Source organism: Neoarius graeffei, chromosome 16 (assembly GCF_027579695.1).
Source record: "Neoarius graeffei isolate fNeoGra1 chromosome 16, fNeoGra1.pri, whole genome shotgun sequence".
Taxonomy (NCBI): domain Eukaryota; kingdom Metazoa; phylum Chordata; class Actinopteri; order Siluriformes; family Ariidae; genus Neoarius; species Neoarius graeffei.
The window spans coordinates 31614515-31631256 of record NC_083584.1 but is presented as its reverse complement, the minus strand read 5'-3'; the positions used below and the strand labels follow the sequence as shown (position 1 = coordinate 31631256).

At 43.1% G+C, this 16742-nt stretch overlaps 1 protein-coding gene across 2 annotated transcripts in view; it reads left to right on the top strand.

Moving 5' to 3' along the window:
- elp2 (elongator acetyltransferase complex subunit 2) overlaps window positions 1–16742 on the top strand; it is a 98075-nt gene that overhangs the window by 43149 nt on the left and 38184 nt on the right. For both annotated transcript variants that reach the window (XM_060942778.1, XM_060942779.1), the window contains exons 11-12: window positions 12458–12589; window positions 14161–14310. In XM_060942778.1, coding sequence (XP_060798761.1) covers window positions 12458–12589; window positions 14161–14310 — 282 coding nt within the window. The remainder of the gene's footprint in view (window positions 1–12457; window positions 12590–14160; window positions 14311–16742) is intronic.

The following is a 16742-nucleotide window of genomic DNA, read 5'->3' as shown; positions in this document are numbered from 1 at the left end:
TGAAACTTTGGAAACATGGTCCAAATTAAAAAAAAAAAGTTGCCTGGTTTTCTGAAACTTTAACGGCAGTGTTAAGTTGAAAAAAGGTTCAAGAGTGAACCTGTGCTGAAATTATAGCAGGGTCTTTTTTTAAGCCACACAAAAACGTGTTTTTTCCTTTTTTTTTTTCTTTTCTTTTCCCCTTGTCATGACTGGCTTGGAGTCACTTCTTTGCTGGCACAAAAAACCTTTAGTAGTCTCACAGTAGTCAGTAATTTCTTTTTAGCTGTCAGTTGTCTGTCTAGAAATTTATTTTGGTGTATTTAAGAAGAAATCCAACAATTTTTCATCCAATAATGAAGTAATTTGGTTGGGTTACTTCAACCGCCAGGTGTAATTTTCATACGTGTTTGATTGTACGGTATTTAAATGCTTCAATGGCTTTTGCCCGTCACATTTCATCTCATCTCATTATCTCTAGCTGCTTTATCCTGTTCTACAGGGTCGCGGGCAAGCTGGAGCCTATCCCAGCTGACTACGGGCGAAAGGCGGGGTACACCCTGGACAAGTCGCCAGGTCATCACAGGGCTGACACATAGACACAGACAACCATTCACACTCACATTCACACCTACGCTCAATTTAGAGTCACCAGTTAACCTAACCTGCATGTCTTTGGACTGTGGGGGAAACCGGAGCACCCGGAGGAAACCCACGCGGACACGGGGAGAACATGCAAACTCCGCACAGAAAGGCCCTCGCCGGCCACGGGGCTCGAACCCGGACCTTCTTACTGTGAGGCGACAGCGCTAACCACTACACCACCGTGCCACCCCGTCATATTTTGTCAAATATTTTTTGCTTGAATTCAGAAGTACATAATTATAACACTAGATCTAGAAACAATATTCATATGTCAAAATTTTCTTCTAAGTCTGGCCTTCGTTCTTTTTCCTTTTCTGCTGCCAAATTGTTTAATAGTCTTGATGCCAGTATCAAGAAATCTTTTTCTGTGAGGGCTTTTACTAATAATTACTGGTCTAAAGTTAATTATTAGCCTGCGTATTCTGTACATATTTAAGTATTGGCACTAATCTGACCTTCGATATTATTTTATCTGATGCTATGTAGAATTGTTTAATGTAGTTTCTTATTACTGTTTCATTATTATTATTAATCTTTGCTCATTTTAATTTGAATATATTTATATTTTTATATTTTCTAATCTATATTTTTACATACTTGTACATAATTCCTTTAATTAAACACAGCTCCAATGTAAATAAGGTTTATCTTTTTTGGATTCTGTGTATAGTAAAGTTTAAAAATAAAAAAATAAATTAATGTTTACACTGAAGTCCAGTACTATTTTGCTACTCACTAGCCACAGAAGAAAACCTCCAGAGAAACGTCTACTTTACTGTGTACACTTACCTGCTGTGAAAGCAATATACACCGATTATAGCTGGGATACAGATTATCCCGGGTTCGTACCGGTGCTGTGCTGCACTGTTTGATGTAAAAGTGCTCTTGTCTCACATGCTTACATTACTGCACACATGGGAACACATCCTGTGTGTGTTTTGTTTATCATGATAAAGAGCATATTACAGAAGTGTGTTGTGAACTAGTTTATCAAACACAGCTGGGAAGCTTTGAACTGACACTTTGCCAGCCTCCAGATAAAACTGGGTGTCTGTTCTCACATCCTTCCTTTCCACAGTTTCACACACAGCTGGACTGCTTAAAGTCTGAGATTATGTTCCGCCTGTCTCCTTACGCAGTGCCTCCTGACAAACGGCTGTAATTATGAAAACGTCTCAAGCGCTTAAGGGCATTCAGATTTAATTTAAAAAAATAGTCTCCGTAAGGCTAGGGAATATGATAAGATATCTATATCATGATATGCCATCATGATGCAATTTTAAAGATTTTTTTTTTTGGGGGGGGGGCTTTTTTCACCTCTATTGGATAGGACAGTGCAGAGACAGGAAACGAGCGGGAGAGAGAGACGGGGAGGGATCGGGAAATGACCCTGGGTCGGAATCGAACCCGGGTCCCCGGATCCATGGCATGGCGCCCCATCCACCTGAGCCACGGCGCCCCATCCACCTGAGCCACGACGCCCCATCCACCTGAGCCACGACGCCCCCATGATGCAATTTAAAAAAAAAATATCCTCCTAATCGTCAGGAATCAGAATTACTTTATTAATCCCGGAGGGAAATTCAAATTTGCTACCAAGCTCCTGAATCAAGGAAGAAGTAAACATGTCTAAAAATAGAAGATAAAATAGTCTTTAAAAAAGAATACATCTCATCTCATTATCTCTAGCCGCTTTATCCTGTTCTACAGGGTCGCAGGCAAGCTGGAGCCTATCCCAGCTGACTACGGGCGAAAGGCGGGGTACACCCTGGACAAGTCGCCAGGTCATCACAGGGCTGACACATAGACACAGACAACCATTCACACTCACATTCACACCTACGCTCAATTTAGAGTCACCAGTTAACCTAACCTGCATGTCTTTGGACTGTGGGGGAAACCGGAGCACCCGGAGGAAACCCACGTGGACACGAGGAGAACATGCAAACTCCGCACAGAAAGGCCCTCGCCGGCCACGGGGCTCGAACCCGGACCTTCTTGCTGTGAGGCGACAGCGCTAACCACTACACCACCGTGCCGCCCAAAAAGAATAAATAAAAATAAAATTTAAACAAGTTCAATAACTTAAGTAAAAGCAAAATGAAGTGATTTTATATACAATGATTCCTATATACATATATTGCACCTGAGATAAGGATACATGGTAAGACAGTGTACCGCAGTTATACAGTGGCATTGTTCAGCTTGCCTGCAATCCTGTGTCTCTCAGTTGTGCAGCGTGGAAGAATCAGCCGTTTACTATATGTGCTCCTGTGGCTGATCAGCTCCTCATGTAGAGGGTGGGAAGGACAGTCTAAGATTGTTTTTATTTTGGACAGTGTCCTCTTCTCCAACACCACTGTCAGAGAGTCCAGTTCCACGCCTGCAACATGGCCGGCCTTCCTGATGATCTTATTGAGTCTGTTAGTGTCCTTCACCCTCAAGCCACTGCCCCAGCAGACGACAGCGTACAGGATGGCACTGGCCACCACAGACTCGTAGAACATCCGCAGCATCATTCGGCAGATGTTGAAGGACCTTAGCCGTCTCAGAAAATAGAGACGGCTCTGGCCCTTTTTGTATACAGTGTCCACGTTTTTGGACCAGTCCAGTTTATTGTCCAAGTACACCCCCACGTACTTTTATTCCTCCACCACATCCACACTGACCCCTTGGATGTTAACAGGGTTCACCGGAGCCCTGATTCTCTTCAGATCAACCACCAGTTCTTTCGTCTTCGTCACGTTGAGCTGTAGGTGGTTCTTCCTGCTCCATATGACAAAGTTGTACACCACCATCCTGTACTCGCTTTCATCACCACTGGTAATACGTCCAACCACTGCAGAGTCATCAGAAAATTTCTGGAGGTGGCAGGTCTCCGTGCAGTAGTTGAAATCAGTGGTGTAAAGAGTGAAAAGGAAAGTAGAAAGGACAGTCCCTTGCAGAGCCCCGGTATTGCTGATCACTCTGTCTGACACACAGCCCTGCAAGCGCACGTACTGTGGTCTGCCAGTCAAATAATCTACAATCCAGGACACTAGTGGGGCATTCACCTGCATCGCTGTCAACTTCTCACCCAGCAGAGCCGGCCGGATGGTGTCAAAAGCACTGGAGAAATCAAAAAGCATGATCCTAAAAGTGCTGGCTGGCTTGTCCAGGTGTCCGTAGACTTTGTTGAGCAGGTAGAAGATTGCGTCCTCTACTCCAAGACGGGGCTGGTAGGTGAACTGAAGGGGTCAAGAAGTGGTTGGACCATGGGCCGGATCTGCTCCAGGATGAGTCTCTCCAGGGTCTTCATAACATGTGACGTCAGTGCCACGGGTCTGTAGTCTTTGAGGTCACTGGGACGCGGCTTCTTTGGTACAGGGACAAGGAATGACGTCTTCCACAGCACGGGGATCCTCTGAAGGCCCAGGCTCATGTTGAATACATGCTGAAGTACTCCACTTAGCTGGAGGGCACAGGTCTTCAGGGCCCTGGGGCTAACACCATCCGGGCCTGCTGATTTTCCTGCATGGAGTCTCTTCAGCTGTCTTCTCACTTGCTCCTCGCTGATGATCAGTGTGGGGGTGACGGGTGGGAGAGGGATGAAGGTGTTTCTTGGGGGGGGGGATGTGCTCAGCCAGGGGGTCTGTTGAGGAGGTGCGAGCAAAGTCATGAAATGGGGATGAGGTTGGGCAAGAAGAGGCGGGGGAGGGGAGAGAATGTGAAGTGTGTGGTTGTAGCCATCCCGCAGAAGGGTGGTGGGTTGGGGTCACGCCATCAAATCTGTTAAAGTAGATATTCAGCTCATTCGCCCTTTCCACATTGCCATCCACTCCTTCACTGTTGGTTGGCTTGTAACCAGTGAAGGTCTTCATTCCACTCCACACCTCTCTCATGTTGTTCTGTTGGAGTTTCCACTCCAATTTCCTCCTGTACTTATCCTTGGCCTCCCTGATCGTTGCTCTCAGTTCACGCTGTACTCCTCGCACCTCCTCCTTGTTGCTGGCTCTGAAAGCCCTCTTCTTCTCATTTAAGAGGGCTTTGATGTCCTTCATTACCCATGGCTTGTTGTTGGGGTAACAGCTGACAGTCCTAGCTGGGACAATGGTGTCCACACAGAAGTTGATGTATCCCGTGTGTTTACATGGTGTATCAGTGTGTTTACACCTCCTAAAATACCCAATTACTAACTTACTGGACATGAAAACTATTTTATCAGGTCTTTTGTTTTCCCATCAAGAGAAAATCTTAATTTTTTTTTTATAAGTTGGAGACACATCTCTCAGAACCTACATCATTTCTTGTTGCTCAGCAAAATTATAGATTGTTTATTGTAAAGATACTGTCCTTCCAAGATAATTAAGGCTCTCATGTTTGTTTCATCTACAAACAAGCCACTCTGCTACCTGTGAGTATGGGATTGACCAGGAAATGACCAGTAGTCATTGTGGCTAATTAACACACATTTAAAACGCAGAGCGTCCTCCATAATGATTATCCTAATTGAACAAATTTAGTTGCGAGCTGGCTAGCAGTGGGGTGGCCAGACAGGATGTTGAGTAAGGTAGGTCCTGCTAATAAGCCATGCTGGCAGTTAGTGCTGTGGTACGGTGTGGCAGGAACATACTGCGGACATGTCACTGCTGAACCATTAGCTGCATGCTAATTTATTATTAGTCCAGATGGATCAGAACACAGAGGTGATCAGTGGCTGGTAAAGTGCTATAAATCTAGATTGTTAACCTGACTAATAAATCACCCACCATGGATCATCTTCAGCACACTGATCTACCAACAATACTGTACAGCCTTTTAAATGCCAGTTAAATGGAACTTACAGTGCCCTCAACAATTATTAGCACCCCTTGTGAAGATTAGGGGGAAAAAATCCACCTTCTTGGGAAGTTGCTTCATCTCGCTCTGAAAAAAAAAATCCAACCTATTAACTGAAATAAATTTGTTCAGAGAAAAACCAAATCCGTCGAGAAATAATTATTTTCAAAAAAACAAAAATGTGCCACTATTTTTGTCACCCCTGCATTTAATACTTCCCTTTGCCAGTAAAACAGCACCAAGTCTTCTATAACATTCAGGGCATCTGAGCCCATTCCCCTGTACACAGTCTCTCCAGATCATCCAGGGTCCTCGGCCCTCTCTTATGCTCTCTCCTCTTCAGCTCACCCTGCAGGTTTTCAATGGGGTTCAGGTCAGGGGACTGAGATGGCCATGGCAGAAGCTTGATTCTGTGCTCAGCGAACCTTTTTTTTTTTTTTTGTTGGACATGTGCGTCGGATCATTGTCCTGCTGGAAGATCCAATGACAACCCGGTTTTAGTTTCCTGATGGAGGCAGCCAGATTTAGATTTAACATGTCCTGGTATTTCATGGAGTCAATGATGCCATGTACCTTAACAAGGTTTCCAGGGCCTTTGGAGTAAAAACAGCCGCGAAACATCACAAAACTTCCACCGTATTTTACACTTGGTTTCAGGTTTTTTTTTCATTTTAGCCATCCTTCTTTTTACCCCAAACCCACCTTGAGTGTTTACTGCCAAAAAGCTCCATTTTTCTTACATCAGGTCATAGAACACGGTTTCAGCCAAAATTGTAATAGAGTTTTGCGACCTCCAGGCGCTTATGTTTGTGTTTAACTGACAGAAGAGGCTTTTTTTGTGACAGACATTACAGATAATCTGGTGGCGTCTGATGGTGGTTTTAGAGACTTGGAAACTCCTAGATTTTACTTTTTCTTGTAATTCACCAACAGTGATCTTTGGGGATGTTTTTTTTGCCTCTCTTACTATCCACCTCACTGTATGTGGGGACAAAATAAACTTTGGTCCTCTTCCAGGCAAGTTTGTAACAGCTCCAGTTGGCGTCCACTTTTTAATCATTGTCCTAACAGTAGAATTGGACATTTTCAAGTGAGTAGGGTGGGTTTTCTATTCCTTGACTTATGAAAGTCAACACGCTTCTTCCTCATTCGGTTTGTGTGTTCTCTGATCTTTCCCATGTTGATGGATGACTAAGGGAATTGGGCCTCTGTGTCCCGTCATATTTGTTCCCCAGTTAATCAGGAAGTCATGGATTACAGCTTGAAAGTTCCTACACACTCCAACTCCAGTTTAAATGGGAAACATGCTTCAGTTACAATGTCTCATCTCATTATCTGTAGCCGCTTTATCCTGTTCTACAGAGTCGCAGGCAAGCTGGAGCCTATCCCAGCTGACTACGGGCGAAAGGCGGGGTACACCCTGGACAAGTCGCCAGGTCATTAACAGGACTGACACATAGACACAGACAACCATTCACACCTACGGTCAATTTAGAGTCACCAGTTAACCTAACCTGCATGTCTTTGGACTGTGGGGGAAACCGGAGCACCCGGAGGAAACCCACACGGACACTGGGAGAACATGCAAACTCCACACAGAAAGGCCCTTGTCGGCTACGGGGCTCGAACCCGGACCTTCTTGCTGTGAGGCGACAGCGCTAACCACTACAGCACCGTGCTGCCCCCAGTTACAATGTGTTCACTATAATTTCTTGGGGTACTAATAATTGTAGCACGTGTTTTTGTTGAAAATAATCATTTCTTGATTAGATTTATTTTTCTATCTTTTCAGTGTCACATGAAGCTACTGGATTTTTTTCCTCTATTCCTTTGTACTAATCTTTTATAAAGAGGTGCCAATAATTGTGGAGGGCACTGTATTATGATTATGAGCACAGATTAAATGTAATATATATTCCACTATTATTTCTTTTCAAACTGCGCAGCTTTCTTGTGCCCTGCGGTGTGTGTTTGGAGGTGTATTACGTGACAGATCCACATTGTTGTTTTCTCTATAAACAAGAGTGATTACACAGTTTGCTTGCGGCTTGCTGTAATGTATGCAAGGCAAAGTGGACAGAATTCAAAATCAGTCTGGTTAATGCTGTGCTTCTCCAGAATGGCTTGTAAAGGTCTTTGTCATTCAAAGTGAAAGACACTTTAGTTTCATCATTAATTTGATCTTGTCTCAGGATCGGCCTTTGAAACACGTGCTAGAAAGTTTAAATGTCCATGAGAGATAATGAGAGACTTTTATTATTATACCCTCACTCCGAAGGGGTTGGGTGTTTATACTAGTTTACCTCTGTCCGTCCATCCGTATCTCCATCCGTCCGAAACACCCTTTTTCTCAGCAACTACAAATCACAACTGCTTGATATTTGATACCGACCTTCAGCTTGGGGTTCTGTACCGAGTATACCGTTTTCAGGTCTGCCGCACATCGACTTCCTGTTTACCGACTGAATGTATTTGCGAAACATATAGCGTGGATTTACAAAATTTTCATAAAATTTTTCTCAGCAACTACAAATCACAACTGCTTGATATTTGGTACTGAGCTTCAGCTTGGGCTTCTGTACCGTGTATACCGTTTTCAGGTCTGTCGCACATCGACTTCCTGTTTACCGACTGAATGTATTTATGAAACATATAGGGTGGATTTTGACACCAGTTCAAGAAGCAAAATGCTATTTCAAAATGACAGTTTACCAGGATGCTATTTGAAATCCCTGGTGAGAGACACTGCTCTTTACCTACTTGTTTCAGGATTAATTATTTGTTGAAGTCAATATTCATAATAAGTGTCCTATTCCTTCGATTGCTTGTGTTCTGATATAAGCGAGAGCGGGGGGGATACAGTTGATCTTGTCTGTATCTGCGTGATTTTATGCATTGCACTGGTGCCACACGATTGGCTAACTGAATAATCGCATGAATGAGCAGGTGTACAGGTGTTCCGAGTTGTGACCAAGTTTAAGATTTTCATGAAATTTCCATGAAATATCAACACATTTTGATGTACTAAAAAAAAAAGGATAAAGAACCCTTTTAGAACCCTTTCCACTTATAATGGAAGCTTAAGGGTAGACAATGAATTGTTAAGACATTAAAAAAAAAAAAAAAAAAGGCAACTGTGTACCCAAATATTTGCCAATCCAGTAGATGACCTGTGATTTGCGCAATTTATTAAACAATATTTTACTCTCTACGATAATTTTTTTTAATGTCATACTGAGTATGCTGGCAACCAATGCTGATCATCATAAGCCAATTCCTCAGGTTACCTCCAAGACCCAAATACAGCCATGATGATGCCATGGTGATACCATACCGCTTTCTGTGCGTATGCTGCTAGAACAGTTGACTGAAAAAAAAAATCACAAAAGACTAGAGTGGCTTGTTGGTTATATTTTGGCCTACTGAAGGTTGCGAGTTTAAAGGAGATATGCAGAACCTTTATTTTTAAATAGATTTCTGAGTGGATAGTATCTCCATCCTTGACTCTCGTATGCTGCATAAATGGGAATAAAAAATTATATATATTTTTGAGAGTTAAAATCAACCGCAAAGTTGGCATTGGAGCTGCCCCACTGAGCCAGCCAGCCCTGAGTGCGTGACGTCACAGCGGTAACCGGTTTTAAGGCCGAGGCCTTTTACAACTATAGACCAAAATCATATAAATAAAACTTTATGGTGAAAGTAAGAAATACCGTTACCGACTTGCTCAACTAAGACTGATTTGACTTCATTGATTGTGGGTTGACTCTCATTAAAACAGGATAGGTGTTATAACTTATGCAACATACATGTACATGCATGCATTTTCACTGATAAAACATAAAAGGCTAATTAAATAATCAGATGAACTGAGACAATCGCATTCTCATCTCATCTCATTATCTCTAGCCGCTTTATCCTTCTACAGGGTCGCAGGCAAGCTGGAGCCTATCCCAGCTGACTACGGGCGAAAGGCGGGGTACACCCTGGACAAGTCGCCAGGTCATCACAGGGCTGACACATAGACACAGACAACCATTCACATTCACACCTACGCTCAATTTAGAGTCACCAGTTAACCTAACCTGCATGTCTTTGGACTGTGGGGGAAACCGGAGCACCCGGAGGAAACCCACGCGGACACGGGGAGAACATGCAAACTCCACACAGAAAGGCCCTCGCCGGCCACGGGGCTCGAACCCAGACCTTCTTGCTGTGAGGCGACAGCACTAACCACTACACCACCGTGCCGCCCACAAGTTACATGTATCAATCTAAATGCAGGTAAACAAGTGGGTTTTTTTTGTTGTTGTTTGTTTGTTTTTTTTATCCAAATGAGAGTCGGCGCTTACCCGTCTGTGTTCTCGCTTCTTGAAGGCCGATTGTTTTTGGGACAATCTGATTTTCAGTTGTTCGTTCAGTTCTCCGTTCATTCACTTCTTTCATGTAAGGGCGAGTTGGCAGCGATATCCAGTTTAGAAATAAGACGGCTGCTCCACTCATTCACTGTTTTCTTCATACTGTGTATTCCGCCATTACTACTCAGCTCAGGCAATTACTAAAACCCGGGACAGAATGGGACATCACTGGTTTTAGCAACAACCGCGGGGAGGTCACTGCCCAAGCGACATGTCCTGTCCCGTTCCATCCCGGGTTTTAGCAGCAACCCTCGGCTCACTCCGGGAAGACTGGTGCAACTGAACTCACTTTCCTTTAAAAAAAATAAAATAAGTACTTTTCATTTTCTTGTAGTTTTCTTTTTCTTTAATTGTTGATACTGTACCCTCTTTCAATACGGGCTTATAGCCAACGCTCCTCAACGGATCAGAGGTCTCGTATGAGTCTTCAGTAAAATGTGCAGAGCAGAGGAGAGACTACTTCGTAGGCGCCCAATGTGCCCATGAACTTGCTGCAAAACGCGTCCAAATCTTTGCAGTTTGAACATTCTTGGGCCATGAATGCAACATAAATCCAGCTTCTGTCGTGTTGCTGCACCCACCAGCAACACATCTACATGGCATGGCGATAAATTAGCTCAAAATGGAGGATCGGAGTTGCAGTCAGCTCTGTGTTTTAGTATAGCAGAAATGGCGACGAGACCGATAGACTTCCTGCTGTGACGTTACGGACGTCAAGGTCATTCGCTCAGACCACTACCTATATGAATCACTTCAATCGTAAAAATTACTATGTTAGATTTATTGTTAATGCTTAAAACTATTCCTGTGCCATTCCTGAGGTCTCAAGGCGTTTATAAACGAAAGTGAGGCCATGGCTCTGCGTACCTGCTTTAAATTCCAGCATCACCAAGCTCCCACTGTTGGCCTCTTGAGCAAGACTCCTTCATGTGCTCCAATGAGTTGTAAGGCGCTTTGCATAAAAATCTGTATCAAATGAATAAATGTAAAACAGTCCTGTCACATCGACAAGGTCAGAAGCCGACTCATTTAAACAGTGTACAGACTGAATACACTCTGAGCCGTTGCACGTGGCATTGAAATAACTCCCAGAAGAAATTGCAGAATTTAACTCAATTATGTAATTTGTCTTTTATCCCTGCTCCTTTCTTCTGTCTGAAATTCTTAAATGCAAGTCTGTCACTCTGCATTAATGGAGCCATGTTAACCTTGATGCCATGATCACAACCAAGTTTGTTTTATATGTTGTTAGTGCTGCTTTGTAGCACGGCTAGCTTCCTCCATTCCTCCAGTTATTAAGTGTGTTAGACACCGGACAGATAGAGAGGACACACTTCTTTTTGGTTTACAGTACAATACCGGACAGTGATATTTATAGCCTTGCTACCTCAAAGGAGCCTACGGTACGTTCTAATTCACTGAACGTACAACTGAGACTGTGTTTTCGAATCACACTTCTTGGTTTGAGTTCTTCATTTGTTTTAATGTGACATGCTGCATAGTGACTGTTCATCTGATGCATTAACAGTTGGTTTTTTTTTTTACCCCCTCACTCCCTTAACAGCCTCAGCTTTGCATAATTTGTGCTTTGGCCTGTCGGTTTGATTTATTCGGATTGTGCACTTTGTAGTCTTTGATAATAGATGGCGAAACTAAGATGGAGCACAGCTGTAGACGTCTGCTCAGATTGGCCAAGATCCACGGCTGGTTAATAGTGGCCTCTGTAACTAGTGGATTTGCGAGGGGCAATGAGATTCATTCACTGTGCACACACTACCATTTATTGGCACACAGATTGCACTGTGGAAAGGCTTTCTGCCTCCTTAATTGGCCACAGATGGGAATAAATTGGCAGACTCTTGAGATGATTTTCTGTGATGGAGAATTGAGACAAGCTTGTGTGTGGGGGTTTATTTATTTTTATTTATTTATTTAATATAATATAAATCTTCCCGGGCAGCACGGTGGTGTAGTGGTTAGCGCTGTCGCCTCAGAGCAAGAAGGTCCGGGTTCGAGCCCCGTGGCCGGCGAGGGCCTTTCTGTGTGGAGTTTGCATGTTCTCCCCATGTCCGTGTGGGTTTCCTCCAGGTGCTCCGGTTTCCCCCACAGTCCAAAGACATGCAGGTTAGGTTAACTGGTGACTCTAAATTGAGCGTAGGTGTGAATGTGAGTGTGAATGGTTGTCTGTGTCTATGTGTCAGCCCTGTGATGACCTGGCGACTTGTTCAGGGTGTACCCCGCCTTTCGCCCGTAGTCAGCTGGGATAGGCTCCAGCTTGCCTGCGACCCTGTAGAACAGGATAAAGCGGCTAGAGATAATGAGATGAATGAGAAATCTTCCCCAATGTGAACACTCTGTGGCACTCATCCTTACTTGTAAGACACCTCTTGACATGATGGAGGCTGAAAGGATTGTACTGTTTATTGACTTTCTGACCAGTCAAGGAAAAAGGACTTCAAAGTGACTGGCACGCTGCCTGTTAGAGATGCGAGTTACATCCCAGACAGAATGTTCAGACTTTCCAAAAATAACATGACATCCTTTGTGAGTTGTGGACCTTTTAAAGCTCACCACCTGTTGTTTGACCATGTCTCCAGGTGCGTGTTGGAGAGGTCGGAGGAAACACGCTAGGCTTCTTTGGCTGTCAGATGGGTCCCGATGGTTCTAAGATTCTGGCTCATGCCTTCCACGGAGCGCTGCACCTCTGGCAAAGAGATCTGAGCAAGCAGGTGAGTCCCAAATCTCATCCATTAATCCTAAATCTTCATTAAGAGGGCATTATTCTAGCAGAGGGCATTATTCTAGCAGAGTAAAATCAGAGTTCGCTTGATTTTACTCTCTAAAGAGTTAGTACCCAGTACACAAAGGACTCAGCATTGATCCTTGCAGCATTCTCCACTTTAGTGTGGTTTGTTTAAGGAGACGAGAAAAACAGATTGCTCTGTGATTCTGCATGTGCTTGGCAAAGACTGGCTTACCATTTTCTCTTGCCACATTTCTGATGTTTTCAGCCATACACGTTCCTCAGCCAGCATTTTCTTTTGTTTGTTTAATTATGTGCAATGTAAAACAAAATCAAAACAAGTAGCACACAAGCCAAAGTGGTCAGATTTGCTCTGATTCGGATTTTGATTCAGTGCGTGTTGTAAACTGAGCCAAAAGACAGAGCTGTCCTGCTGCAGGAACGCAATGTGAGTTGGAGATTTGGACCGATGAACAAAAAGAGAAAATAAACACTTGATACATTACATACAAAAATATATATGTTATTTACCAGCTGGGAGGTCCGTATTGTGAAATACCGTGACTGAGGTCTTGAAAGTACTGAGCGAGGCCCTCTGGGCCGAGGTCAGTATTCAAGGCTGAGGTCACGGTATTTCACCATACGGACCGACCTTAAGCTGGTAAATAATATATTTATTTTTTTCTTTACCAAATTCTAACAGAAAATGAGAGCGCCTGAAAGGGAAAACCGAGCCGAGCCGCCATTTTGAATCCTCATTCACGGCTGTAATGCAAATGGCTTCCTCCTCGGTATACAAGTGCACTTGCATGGCAGGAAAAAAAAACATTTTGCCAGCTACTGTATGTAGTCCCCTATTTATACAAAATTGAGTCACTCAGGATTCAGCCGTGTTTTTGCTCGACGTTAGCAAGTTACAGGTTTTTAACTTTCTCCTGAAATGTTTTATTTTATTTCTTCTTCCTCAGGGTAGTAAAACTCGCTTTCACTGTGAACACTGTCGTTATCACTATCCATGATGTAAAATTAAGGCTATTATGCTGAGAAATGCTGGCAAAGAACTTATAAGATTTTTGATAAAAATCTTATAAATAAATCTAATAAAAAGATTTTGACAAATTCTACTATGACAAATTGAATGTTGACAAATTCTACTATGTTTGCTGTTGTTGTGAACGAGCGAGTCGCCAGAGGTCCATAACTGGGGTCCATATCGTAGGATACTGACCTGCTCGCCAGTCAGAGCGCAGGATTTGATGGAAACCGGACCGCGAAAAAAATAAATACGTTTATATAATTATCATTACTGAAATAATTAATTTAGTGCTAGCACTGTGCTCTCTTATTTTGCTTTTTGGTTAGTTTAATTATCTGCAGTGTGAAATGAAACCAAACCGTAAATGAACTAAAATCAAATTCGCACCGATTCAGAATTGGCCAACAGACCAATAGGTGTGAAAGCACCCAGATATTAAACACCCAAGAAAAACTGGAGTTAAACGGTGTGTTTGAGTCCACTGTCTGAGTTGGTATTGTGTGTGTGTGTGTTGTGTGCAGGTAGAATGGAGTCCTGCAGTCGTGGTGTCTGGCCACTTTAATGCAGTGCAGGACTTGAGCTGGGATCCAGAGGGAGAATTTCTCCTCAGCGTGGGCTCAGACCAGACTACTAGAGTCTTCGCACCATGGAGAAGGAAAGACTGCTCACAGGTTTCAGAACTTTTTATATTCCAATGCAAATTTACACACCATACAGACACAACCTACATCACAGTCATGTGATTTCTTTCCCAAACTGTTGCCACAAAGTTGGAAGCACACAATGTCTTTGTATACGATAGTACAGGCTTGTAGTACTCGAGTTCAGGACTCAGACTCAAATCCGACTCGTGTCCTAATTTTAAGGACTCATGACTCGACTTGGACTTGAGCACTGTTGACTTGGAATCAGACTCGTGCATTAACTGCAGTCAGACTCAGAAATTGGAGATGAGGACTTGGATTTTTTTCTTGATTTTTTTTTTTGTAACATGCCACAATAATTTTGCATAAGATATTTATATCTACCTTAATTTTTATACTAATTTTGTGCAAGAGAATGCACATTCACCTGTTCATACGTCATGTTCAGGAACAAACTAACATTAGTGGTGCTAAAATGCCTGGAGAGAAGCCCCTGGGATTGTCCACTTTGTTTATACAGACCTCTGGTGCAGTGGGAAAAAATGCGCTGCTATGTGTTCCATATGTAGAAGAACTATCGAGGAGACGACGGGGACAACCTCGAACTTCAATCGACATTTGGCAAGACTCCACCCAGAGAAGACCGCGAGTTGGCCTAGTGGTTAGCGTGTCCGCCTCTCGATCAGATGATCGTGAGTTCTACTCACGGTCGGTTCATACCAAAGACCATCATAAAAATGGTACTTACTACCATGTGGCAAGACGCGCTGCAATACAGATGCGAGTGGGGAAGCCAAACTCTCAGGGTTACCATAGAACAAGACCCCCACTGTAACCTGAACTGTATAGGCGAGAGGCTGAGGGCTGTTGAAATGGACATCGGCGCCGCACCCATATGCCTTAAAGAGCTGGTTAGTACTGAGACGGGACACTTCCTGGGAAGACCAGATTCTGTTGTGAGAGGGACTTCGACTTTTTTTTTTTGGACACCCAGAGAAGGAAGGGACACGCTGTGTTCATTGCTCTGTTGATAGCAGGGCTTGCTTGCTGAGCGATGAACTAGCTAGTGTTAACCCTCTCTCATGTTATTTGCCCTGTTGATAGTGGGCGGGGCTTGTTGAGCGAGGAACAAGCTTTTCATCTGTTGCCTGTTGACTAAAATGGGGCAGTCAAGCAGTAATGCTAGTCTAACACAGTAACGGAGACTGTTTCACATAAAGGCAGCAACAGCCAATGGTGTGGTTGGAGTGCGGTTCAAATCAGTTGGAGTCTTGTGCTCAGACTCGACTCAGTTTTCTTTAATGGCTTGGACTTGACTTGGACTTGAACACTGGAGACTCGAGACTGGACTCAGACTCTGTTTAGTGACTCAACTACAATACTGCCTTAACCAACAGCCTTAAACCTGTTCCAGCATGACAGTGTGCCTGTGCACAGCTCCATGAAGACATGGTTTGCCAAATTTGGAGTCAAAGTCACTCCAATCAGTGTTAATTATAAAATATGCATAAATAAGCATTGAATGTCAATTACATCTACTGTTCTCTATCAAAATAAAAAAGTAATTAAAGTATTTCTAATACCCTCTTTGTGCTCTGTAGGCCTTTGTATTTCTATGTAAGGCCTACTAGTGTTTATATGAAAGACTATAAATGATTATTTCAATTAATATTCACAGCTTTCAAGGCTAAACTCGAAAAAACTGTGTGAGCTTCACATTTACAATAACATTTAACTGAATTGAAATTGACACTCGCATTTCTGACTTCCGTTTTTTAAAAAAATATCATTCCGACCACTAAGATCTCAATATTTTTCATCAAAGCAGCTACACTGATATTGTAAAATAGTTATTTATTTACAGGAATCAGTTTGATTTGAAAAAATAAGTAGGTAAAGCTATGAAAACTCACTTCAAAGTCTCCCGTGAAGCAGAACATCAAAACTAGCTGACAGAAAATTTTGCTGAATACTTCATCAGAAATGGTGAGAGTGAGAGAACATCCCTATAAAAGTTATCTGTTTTGATATTCACGAGTAATCCAGTCGGAAACCGATCAGAAGAGAGAGAACCTGACTGCTTACCTGTGACTCAAAAAGCACCGGCAGTTTCCTGACGTCCCGCGATCAGAGTGCACTCTGTTGTACCAAGGCCATTATTAAAAAATGTTCTGTTTCCGGTCCACCGGCCGAGTGAGTGCCGTTTGTGTGGTTGAAATTTTTTTTTTTTTTTGACGCTGGTTTTTCGACATTTTTTTCGGGTTCGTAAATCTAAAATCGAACTTGACATTTACGCATTCCCAGGGCTTTCCACTAAGGCTCATACTAGCCAGCCATGACAAATAAGTAGCCAGCCGGGGGGGAGTAAACACAAAATAAACTACTGTGCACGCAGTTCCCAGGATTAAATGTATTTTCCACAGACCATTTATTTATTCACTTTACTCAAATACAAAGTA